At 39.5% G+C, this 11,626-nt stretch overlaps 1 protein-coding gene across 1 annotated transcript; it reads left to right on the plus strand.

Moving 5' to 3' along the window:
* The first annotated feature begins 857 nt into the window (after window positions 1–857).
* Window positions 858–9,130, plus strand: LOC108920094 (interferon-induced GTP-binding protein Mx3-like). Its single transcript, XM_018728598.2, has 13 exons — window positions 858–1,154; window positions 1,345–1,557; window positions 1,893–2,030; window positions 2,364–2,518; window positions 3,291–3,429; window positions 3,539–3,737; window positions 3,933–4,011; window positions 4,244–4,366; window positions 5,451–5,592; window positions 6,549–6,707; window positions 6,838–6,914; window positions 7,093–7,332; window positions 8,505–9,130. The coding sequence occupies exons 1-13, from the start codon at window positions 1,121–1,123 to the stop codon at window positions 8,727–8,729; spliced, it is 1,923 nt and encodes a 640-aa protein (XP_018584114.2). The 5' UTR covers window positions 858–1,120; the 3' UTR covers window positions 8,730–9,130.
* Window positions 9,131–11,626: the final 2,496 nt, after the last annotated feature.

Consider the following 11,626-nt stretch of genomic DNA (forward strand, 5'->3'; position numbering starts at 1 on the left):
ACTTGCTACAGTGTTTGAAAAACACAGGTGCAGCTGATAGCATAGTGATTACACTTGCTGCCTTTGGATCAAAAGGTTCCAGGTTCAAATCTCACTTACTGGTGTCATACTCTTGAGCAAGGTGCTTACCTTGAATTGCTCCACTAAAATCATCCAGTTGTACGAATGGGTAAGAAACTGCTAGGTGTGTCAAAGAAAGTCTTCAGCTGAATATGTGAAGTGTTTTCTAGCCCAAGCTGAGCTGGAAGGAAAAGGTGCGGGAATCGGTGATGAACTGATCGATCTAGAGATCATGGCCCCTGAAGTCTGTGACATCACGTTGATTGATCTACCTGGGATTACCAGAGTACCTTTGAGAGATCAGCCTGATGACATTGCTGACCAGGTGATCATTCATTATGCACAGTAAAATGCAAATAAGTTAATGATTTCAATGCACATCTCAACAGAATATGGTAATATGCATTTTTATACCATGATAACCTTGTAACTTAAGAGTTTGCCGCTGTGCAGATTCTTGCGTAGATTCCTTTCAAATTATTTCTGGGCTTGGCGCTTACATTTTACTGTTTCAACATGAAGAAGAAGGAAAAACTTGTAACCCAGCGACGTCTGACTCTGAATCAAAGAATCATTCGTGTTAATTGCCAGGGAAAAGTTTGACAAAACTGTAACCTGGTTTTAAACAGATTTACAAATAAGTGTCCTTAAGTTAAAGTTACACTACGGAATGGTATGTATTTTTTTTTTAACTTCCTTCCTGGTGTCGTCGTGTGGTTGCTAGGAAGGCGATGCCTCTTGCAGTACGAAACCCGCCCACTTCCTTCTCGTTGTGTTATTTTTTTGTACCAGCGGCACTTAAACCGCCCAACACGTCGTGCGGAAACGGCCAAAAACCGGTTTCTCGAGGAGCGCTGAGAGAAACGAAAGCTAAACTTGGACACGAGTTTCGTTTTCCCTGAGCGGGGTTTTCTGTGAGCTACTCTGTTCACTACACACACGGTACACCACTGCACCGGTCCAGAGTACAGTACAGTACAGTACAGTGCGGCTCGGGAAGGCAGCGCATTAACACAACTTGAGCGTTTTCTTTCTCTTTCTCTCAAACCTACCCAACAACATGGAGCCTGAGGAATCTGAAGGGTGTTCGAAGGGTATGTATCTCATCTAATTTATTACGGGCTCTACATATAAAAAAATAATAGGAGGAGCAAGTCAAGTGCCTAGTCTCCATCATGATTCCATTAAGATAATTCTTTGGATTGCATGGTATCCACTTGCATTGTGCTGCAGTCTGATTCCATGAACAAGACGCATTATTATTTTCAAATTTCCTCCTTACAGGTGTGTGTGACGCACCAAAGGATGTAAGCAGTACCCTGAACCAGCACTTCGAGGAGAAGGTGCGCCCGTGCATTGACCTCATTGACTCCCTGCGCTCCCTGGGAGTGGAGAAGGACCTGGCGCTGCCGGCCATCGCTGTAATTGGAGACCAGAGTTCTGGGAAGAGCTCTGTGCTGGAGGCTCTGTCTGGGGTGGCTTTGCCCCGGGGCAGCGGTGAGTCTCGAACTGTATTGACACACGGCCACTGCGTTTCCTGGACAGGGACGCTGTACATATTGTCTCCTCTTTGTAGGTGTAGATTTTCCATGATCTCCCATTGTGCCTATACTGCACAGTATGTGATGCACTTCTCAGACCTCTTGCACAGAACTTGCTTTTAGTGGGTAAAAAGGAAAAGCTTTAACGTTAAAAGCGTTAAATATTTTTGAGCACACTTTTACTATGAAGACCTTTTATCACTTATTGCCAGGACAATTAAATTATGGAACCTGTTGAAAAAAATTGATGTCTCTTAATAATGAAACCCATTCAATTTTATTTAATATAAGGGATTGTGACACGATGCCCCCTGGAACTGAAAATGAAGAGACTAAAGGACAAACAGGAATGGCATGGAAAAATCAGCTACCAAGACATAACCAAGGAGATTGATGATCCTTCTGAAGTCGGCAGACTGATTCGAGAAGGTTGAGTTTCCTTTGCCCCCTTACCATATTCATTGTTAATGCTCTGAGGGCAAGGCAGAAATACTAAGTTGTTGATAATGATATTTGTTATTGCAATATAAATCTTAAAAAAGCAAAGGTCAAAGTAATAAATTTGCTTAAACTTATACTGCACAGTCAACTATCTACATATCTGTTCCTACTCAAAGGAAGGACCCCTCTGTAGCACAGATCATTACAATACATTTGAGTAATTTGGCTTACAGTATCAAAAATATTGTACAGTAATTGCTAGGACTTAAAGTCAGAACTGCATGATCAATACCTTTCTCCACTTCTTCTCTATTCCCCCAGCCCAAGACGAAATGGCAGGTATAGGTGTGGGAATCAGCGATGACCTTATAAGTCTAGAGATCTTCTCACCAGATATCCCTGACCTCACCCTCATTGACCTCCCAGGAATTGCTAGAGTTGCTGTAAAGGGTCAACCTGAAAACATTGGAGAACAGGTCTGTATCCTTATGGGGGGGTGCAGTGCTGCGGGAGGCTTGGCCTGTGTCTGCTGTGTAGTGGGTCTGGGGTTTGAGTCCTGCTTGGGGTGCCCTGAGATGGACTGGTGTCCCATCCTGGGTGTGTCCCCTCCCCTGCCCTGCGCTGCTGGGCTAGGCTCAGGCTTGTTGCAGCCCCACTTGGGACAAGCAGCTTCAGGCTGTGTGTGTGTGTGTGTATGTGGATTCTTTGATCTGGTTGCTCAGTTTCTTTTTACAGTTTTTAGTAGGAAGCTTTTATGCAATGTGTGCCATTATGACACAGGTCCACACCAGGTCCCAGGCAGTAAGCGAGTAAAACATAATGATAAATGCTCTATATTCAACGTTCTATAAAATAATCTGAGACCTATAAAATCCAACTTTTTATCTGCTTTACAAGTCAAATCAGACTCAAAAACAGCAGTGCAAAACCTCTACACTAATATTCACACTTCCTACTCCCAACTTCTTAATTTTTATTGTTTCTTTTTATACATGTTAATTGATTAAATCAGCCTCACCTGGTGTTTGTTCCTCCTTAACATGTACTTTCAAGCTATGGACATCAATCAGGCAGATGGGGATGTAACTTGGGCCTCTTACTGCCACAGCCTCATAAACTTTTCGACGGAGCCACCTGGAGATGACTACTATTGACATACTAAATAGAGAAACAGAATGCTGAGATAAAATAAATTACACTAGTGTGGTGAACAGTTACTACATTGCATATGACATTTTTTTGTTTCAGATCAAAAGACTGATTAAAAAGTTCATCACAAAACAAGAGACAATAAATCTTGTTGTGGTGCCATGCAACGTTGATATAGCCACAACGGAAGCTCTAAAGATGGCACAAGAAGTGGACCCTGATGGCGAGAGGACTCTTGGTAGTAGAGACAGTGCTTGTTTTTTCAGTAGATGGAGCTCTATATATTTCTGTTGTGTTTGTGTATTTTTCAAACATTGATTTCAAGCATATTTATCCATCATTCACAGGTATTCTGACGAAGCCAGACTTGGTGGATAAAGGCACAGAGGAGACAGTGGTGGAGATTGCTCACAATGAGGTGATCAACCTGAAAAAGGGCTACATGATTGTCAAGTGCAGGGGACAACAAGAGATCATGGACAGGGTGTCTCTCAGTGAGGCCACTGAAAGAGAAAAAGCCTTCTTCCAAGACCACGCCCACTTCAGGTTAAATTTCTGTTTGTGTATTGTAGTTTTTCATAAACAAGAATTACGTACATCACACCCTTTTCAGTCCTTTACAATATACACGTTTATGCAGTGCGGACTGTATGGCGAGAGTTATTTAGTGAACCTTGCATAGTTTATGAATTGTTAACCTGTATTAGTTACGAACTGGTGCTTTGTTGATATTTTCTGCAGCACCCTTCTATATGAAGGCTATGCCACCATTCCCAACCTGGCAGAGAAACTGACCCTGGAGCTGGTGAATCATATTGAGGTGAATACAGTTTTCCTTCTATCTTAATGATAGATACAGCAGTTTCATCCCCAAAGACAGTCTTTCCACCATTTTTTGCGTATTAATGTACATCATAAGTATTATGTTTACCTGTGTTTCAGTGAAGTTTACTCATTGAAACCTTGTGCAAGTTTTAATTTTTTTCATGTTGTTCAACTGCTGTTGGTATAGTTATTAATAAACTGAGGTGCATCATGTCTGCTCTGTTTAGCGATCTCTGCCTCACTTGGAAGAGCAGATTGAGGCAAAACTTGCTGATGCATATGCCGAGCTGGAGAAGTATGGAAATGGACCTCCCACAGAAAGAGCAGAGAAGATAGTCTTCTTGATTGATGTGAGTATTTGACCTCCTGAATGAAGCGGCGTATTTGTTTTGGTGTTACTGGAAATTAATTGGTTAGAAAAGCTTTTAATTGGTTAACATCTAAATGCCCTTTTTCATAATGTAGAGCATCTTACTTATTCTTACATTTTCTTGTTTTAGAAACCATATACAGAAACATTTTAACAGAATTTCTTAAAAAAAAAAGCGTAGACATTGTTATGTAACATTATTTATGAAGTTCCAAAAAGATGACCAAATTGCTGTAGTCAAATGTTTCTAAGTGTAAATGTTTGTAATTTTTTGTAAGTGGAAGTAAGCTCATCACTTTCTTCAGCCACTTTTCTTAAAGACTTTTGGAACAGCTGAATGAACATTATTACAATACAAATGTATTGTATGAAGGCATCAGACCTGGTCGTTTATTTGTTTGTTTTCTTGTTTATTTGAGGCTGGGACAAAACAACCTATTTCTCCATCTATTACACTATACATTTTTAACTGTATGTGCAGTGGGTGAACATCTAGGCTTGATTTGACTATAATCAAACTAAAATAAAACTGCTAAAACTACAATAAAGTAAAGTGTAGTACAATAGCTGAAAAGGCATGACTGGAGAATCCAAAAAATTGAAAACTTCAGGAAAATTAATCCCGTAACTGTTCTTTCACAGTAAAGCCACCCTGCCACTCCAAAAATGCAGAGTCAATTCTCAGTTCTTCTTTTTATTATTGGGCAGTCATTGACTAGGTTCACAAGCCCTCTCCTACCATTCACTTTATTTATATAGGCATTTACCAAGTGATATATTGTATTGCTAAGTACACGTAGGCTATTTACCTGTTATTTGATTAGCTTTGTTTTGCACTATACCACAGTCCGATACATATCTTAGCAGTCGTTGTTTTGTGTTTATTGCAGTCATTTTCAAAGCTGACGAAATATAAATACAACTAGTCTGGCCCACAGATACATACTAGTCACATAATGACCTCACATATTCCAGTGCTTTCAATTTTGCAGCAGTCAACCCTTGAAAGAAGAGTCACATGAAAGAAAACAGTGCCTGTGCTTCTGTTCTCTAACTTTAAACAGAAAGTAACAGAATTCACACAAGATATTATCAGTCTGATCACTGGAGAAGAGCTGAAGAATGGAGAAAAGCTTAATCTGTTCGCCACATTGAGAGATGAATTTGGAAGGTGGAAGAACCACTTGGATCGTGCAGGAGAGAAATGTGAGTACATCAAAAACCTCAATCAATAACACCACTGGATGGGTGGTAAACACCCAGCCAGGGGACTGAGGATGTGCAGTGCATGCCTGATGCACCCTGATTCATCAGAAGGAGGGGCTTTCTGCCAGTCTAATCTCTATTAACTGCTCAGTGAGAGAGGGAGAGAGAATCTACTGCTCTGTTCCCATCCAAAACATGGAGCTGTTATGTTCCTGAAATTTGCATTACATTTATTCATTTAGCTCTTTCCACTAAAGCAACTTATTATTCAAAATAAACAGAAGTTTGTTTCACTGACAGTGAGAGGCATGATTGAAGTACAGTCAGTTTATCCAACATCAACATTTTTGCTGATACACATTACATGGGTAGTTGCATATACAGTAGAATTGGGATAGAAAAAAATGACAGAATTACATTTATTTATTTAGCTGATGCTTTTCTCCAAAGCAACTTACGGTATAAAGGTTACAATTACTTACTTACACGGCTGGGTAATTTTACTGGCGCAATTCAGGGTAAGTACCTTGCTCAGTGGTACTACAGCCAGAAGTGGGGATCAAACGGCAGTAGTTCTAACCACTATGCTACTGGATTTCCTTCAATTAATGAATTAATGAGAAGCCCCTGGCCCAGTCTGTGTCACATTCAACTAACAAACATTTTGAGTAATGAATGAAGTCTCTGTCCCAATTAAGTTCATAGCTAGGGGACCCACTGTAATGTTGCTGAGCACCAATGAGCATTTCTACACCAAGTCACTCCAACCATTTTCAAAAAATGTCATCACGTGACTCTTTCTTGGAGTACTAAAGTCCTGAAGACCAGAGTTTAGACAGTAAAAAAATTCTCTATACAAAATTATAGAACACAAGTGTTTGAGTTTTTTTAGTAAAATTAATGGAAGCTTAAGAAACAGATCACAGATACAATAATTAAAAAAAAATCTCTTACAGTCAACAAGACGGTTGAGAGTGAAGTGTACAATTATGAAGTTAAGTACCGGGGTAGAGAACTTCCTGGTTTCATCAATTACAAGACCTTCGAGGTGCTGGTGAAGGATCAGATCAGGCAACTTGAGGAGCCATCTGTGAAGAAGCTCAAAGTTGTTACAGGTAAAAAAGAAAAAGATTTTTACAAGCATGTACAAATTAAGTCATTGTAACACTATACACAGCAGTTAAAGTTTAGTGTACAAAAAATAAATCAGTGTGTCACAATTACTGTTGTTCTTGGTTTTTACAGATATTGTAAAGAAAGCATTCCTACACCTTGCTCAGCAGGATTTGATTGGATACCCCAACCTTTTCAAGACAGCCAAGGTATCCCATTCTTAATAGTAAAATGATTAAAGTAATATGGTTAAAGGATTATTTCTCATATGCACTTTTTTTAGAACCTATGGTACAAAGAATCTTAATAGCGCAGTTGAAATATTTGTATTATTACAAGGTTCATGTACCAAATAGTTCAGCTACATCTCTGGCTTTTTATGTTCAGACTAAGATTGAAGCCATCAAGCACAGCATGGAGTCCACAGCAGAATCCATGCTGAGGACACAGTTCAAGATGGAGCTAATCGTGTACACTCAGGACAGTATATACAGCCAATCCCTGAGGGACGTCAAGGAGGAGGATGACGAGAATAATGTTCCCACCTTGAGGAGGAGCACGATTTACACTACTGACAGCCATGCGACACTGCAGGAGATGATGATGCATCTCAAGTCGTACTATCGAGTGAGTGTTGCAGGTGTTTTTACATTTCATATGACACCGAACAGAAACAGTTTACACTGTACATTTTAATCTTTTTGAGAAGAGCTTTTTGCTCAGTAGTGAATAATGAAGCTCTGATTCTCAAGTACAGGAACTGAACACAATGTATGAAGTATGGATCTAATGCTCATAGCCGTTGGTTGTCAGGCAAATTAAGGTTATCAAAAACAGTCCACACAGTACACATTTTTCTAAAAAACACACATTTGATTATTCTCGTGTTGAATATACACTTGTACCTCATGTGAGGAGCATCTGCGTTACTGGTTTTCGCAGATATGAAGATTCCTTAGTTTATTTTTCTTTGCATTTTCTTCAGTGTTCTATTTAAAAAAAAAAAAAAAAAAAAGAAACCTCAGTTGACGAGTTGAAAAATTACCAGTATTTCCATACTTATGTTTTTGGTGGGCAGCAAAACATAGAGAGAAAAGAGAAACTATAAATAGAAACTTTTTGATTGCAAACTGTCAATGATAGATGCTCTCAAATATGTTTATGTAATAAATTCTTTGCTTCCTCATTTCAGTTTTCTTATGTCCTCCATGGCACCGGGAAACATGACATTTTATACATTCTGCAATTCACTCACCTTTCTTGATCCACTGTTTCATTCTCACAACACTGTCTCATATGTATTAAACGGAACAGTTCACAGAATAGGAGTTTATGACTCGTGAAAATGTAGAGAGATCTTTATTATTATGCGAGTTTCAAAAATGTATAAATTGGTAAAATTTTGTGTTAATACACCTTGGCTTATAGTTTTTAATTTTATCTTTATCTGATTTTTTTTTTTTTTTGAAATTTGCTAATCTAAATGGTGGAAAAAATGGAATAAGATGTATTATTGAGCTTATATAGACTGGGAGAGAGTTGCTTACAAATCTTTTGAGTAAAAAAGACTTCCGGTCCTGATTGTAAATCGAGGTACAAGTGTATAAGGTTACTGTAACAATCTGAATTTTCTCTGAATATTGGAGGTTCAATCTTAGAGGTTGTCTTCGCTTAATTCCTTAGCTTCCATTTATGTGGAAACCAGTAAAACTGAATTTTGAGAATGAATGTCCAACAGAAGAAAACAGTAATTAGCTTCATGTTGAATGACTGTGTATGTTCTCTCAACCCTTGTCCAGATTGCCAGCCAGCGTCTGGGCGATCAGATCCCGTTAGTTATACGCTACCAGATTCTGCAGGAGTCAGCTCTAGAGCTCCGCAGGGAGATGTTGCAGATGCTGCAGGAGAAAGAGAGTGTGGATTACTTGCTGAAGGAGGACAACGATATTGGGAGCAAGAGGGCTTCTTTGCAGAGCCGCATCAAGCGCCTGACAAAGGCACGCAACTACCTGGTGGCATTTTAATCCCTGCAACTTTCTTTCGATCGTGTTTTAATTGTAGTCTAAATCTGTACAGCTATGACATCTTAAATGTCTACGAACACTTTAGTACTGTGCAGTAAGTATATTTAGTGTTACTTTACATGTATTTATTGAATTGATTTCTTTGCCATGTAATCGTGAAATAAAAACAAAAATACACAGCAATTTTAGTTTTCTTTGTACAAGGTCGCTATAACTAACAGATTGATATCTGAAAACAGCCTGGTTTTTCAGGAATGAAGTATGCTCTTTATGCAAGTGAAGTTTGTAGTATATAATATTTGCGTTCCTTACGTATTTCTGTTTTAATGTCTTTTGGAAAGCTCTTGTGATGTGCACTCATGTAGTGTGACTTGTCCACTTGGTAAATAATAAATTTGTTGTCAGGTAATTGCTGTCACACTGTCCATTTTTCTGAGTAAAGCAAACCCAGTTATAGAAATTGGTGTTATTTCTGAAGTCCCCATAAGAGGGCACACATAGACCTACACAAAGTATGGTGCAAGAAATCACAAACCACAAAGGACTGAGAGGGTGCGAGAAGATGGAATGACACTTTCTACGTGTAATTGCATTAATAGCGAAAGAAACACTGCAGTTGTGGTAACAAGTTCCACACTCTACATTGATCTTCATAAACGTGATGTAAGATTTTAATGCTGTCAGTGTGTCTCAATTTGTTCAAATTCTATAGAAATGTTAATTTACAGTTACTTTGTTTTTTGCCATATGTATGCTGCAGTTAATAAAACCTCCAAAAGGTTAATAAAAGTAACCTGAAAAATTCCAGTAAAAATTACCCAGCTGTATAAATGGTGAAATCAGTGTAAGTAGCCTAATTTTCTAAGTGGCTGTAGAGAAAAGCACCAACTGAAAGAATGAATAATAATAGTAATGAATATTCCATTTCTCTTGTGAAATTATATTTACCCTATTTACTGAGACTTGTGATTGGTTCTGTTAGTTTAAAAGGAAGTATATACAGTAGCTCTTTTTCTTAATGAAGAAGCATAGTGTCTGCAGTGAAACATAGTGGGGGGGGGGGGGGGGGGAATAAAATACCCACTGCAGAAGAGAAATTACCACATAACTGGGGAAAAATTGATGTATTACATAATATACCAACTCTATGGGAAAATGGTGTATATTTTCATTAGGTGTTGTATTGCATTTACCACATTTTTTTATAGTAACATATAGTGATAAAGGGGAGAATGAAAGCACAGGTGTGATTTCCATAATCCATAGTTTTTTGAAACACAAGGCAGCAAGGGAAGAGAGCCAGGAAGAATAAATAGTAGTAGTGCCCTTTCAGTTCAGAGAACTGCATTCCTCCAGCAAGCTCACAGCCACAAGCCAATCTCAGTAGTGCTGGACTGGTGCCCACTCCAGTACCAACACTCACATTCCCGTCGATGGTGGGCACAATTCTAACATAGAAATAACAACTAATAGTTCAGTTCCTGCTCCTACTCAAGAGGGCGCCCTAGGGCAGCAGGTGTTACAAGATGAAGGCTGACTCTGTGCGTATGTGCATGTGTCCTGAAACCACAGGGTACGAAGCAGGGTACCAGGGCACCAGCCAATTGCCGAGTATAAAGACAAGACATGTAGGCAGAGATGAGTAGTACTCAGGTAAAAATACTCTTACTTTCAAAAATAGTAAGTTAAAGTACTCTCCAAAAAATTTCCTTGAACAAAAGAAAATTTAAGTGAATAACGCTTACCCCTAAGTGTTACAGCAAAGCACAACACAGTAATGACACAAAACACAGGAGGGTGTGAACAGGGAGCAGATTTACATACACATTATATAAGAAAAGAAAAGCAACACCGACAGTTCGACTGGATGAGCTTACTGCTGAGAAAGTCTCCCGAGACACATAAGAGCTGATTTGCAGAGGTGCACGCATCTGCAGTGTGAGGGGTGTCATACTCTGCCTCTGTGCAAGCAAGCAAAATGGTTCACGGAAACGGAAATGTACATAATTAACACAGAAAAAAATATTTCCCAACTTTCCAGACCTTAGCTCTAAAATGAGATGTTCACTTTCAAAGCCAACTCAAAATAAGTTCACTCATCACTGATTACACACACACACACTTCCTGAACCGCTTGTCCCATACGGGGTCGCGGGGAGCCGGAGCCTAAACCGGCAACACAGGGCAAAAAGCTGGAGGGGGAGGGGACACACCCAGGACGGGACGCCAGTCCGTTGCAAGGCACCCCAAGCGGGACTCAAACCCCAGACCCACCAGAGAGCAGAACCTGGTGCAAACCATGGCGCCACCGCACCCCCTCATCACAGCTTATGAGTAAACTAAAATAATTCAACATGGGGGAGAAATAACAAACAAAAAACAAACAGAGAAATGAAAGAAGAGAGGAGTGCAGGGCATGATAATACAGGTCAATACAATACAGTAGTGCAAAGACTAGGCAATACCATTGTAACATTTACAGTACAGTGAGATAAAAGGAATGGATATTTACAACTTCAACCTGTATAATTTTTATACTTCTTTTCACACATTTAGCTCATGGTAAATGTTTATGGGCACTCGCTCACTCACTCACTGTTATAACTGCTTGTCCTTATCTGGCTGACAGTGTTCCAGAGGCTATACTGGAATCAATGGGAGCAAAGCAAGGGGGTGCACCCTAGATGGGATGCCAGTCCATCACAGGGTAGCCACAGATGCCCACAGTCACAAAATGGGCAAGTGGAGCATCCAGCTCCAGAGCAAAAAAATCCCAAAAAAGTTGTTGTTGGTTCATGCACTTAAAGGAATAAAATACTCACCAACTCAGTCACTCACTCACCAAATAACTCATTTCAAAAATGACTGACCTGTTAAACTGTTATGCAGTTCAGTTC

The sequence above is a fragment of the Scleropages formosus genome, chromosome 14 (genome assembly GCF_900964775.1).
Source record: "Scleropages formosus chromosome 14, fSclFor1.1, whole genome shotgun sequence".
In the NCBI taxonomy this organism is placed as follows: Eukaryota; Metazoa; Chordata; class Actinopteri; order Osteoglossiformes; family Osteoglossidae; genus Scleropages; species Scleropages formosus.

Bases quoted from the DNA above. Each gene is read 5' to 3' on its own strand.
- LOC108920094 (XM_018728598.2), top strand. From the start codon at position 1,121: ATGGAGCCTGAGGAATCTGAAGGGTGTTCGAAGG. The intron at 1,558-1,892 runs GTGAGTCTCGAA...ATTTAATATAAG, and splicing joins GGCTTTGCCCCGGGGCAGCG to GGATTGTGACACGATGCCCC. The intron at 3,738-3,932 runs GTTAAATTTCTG...TATTTTCTGCAG, and splicing joins CAAGACCACGCCCACTTCAG to CACCCTTCTATATGAAGGCT.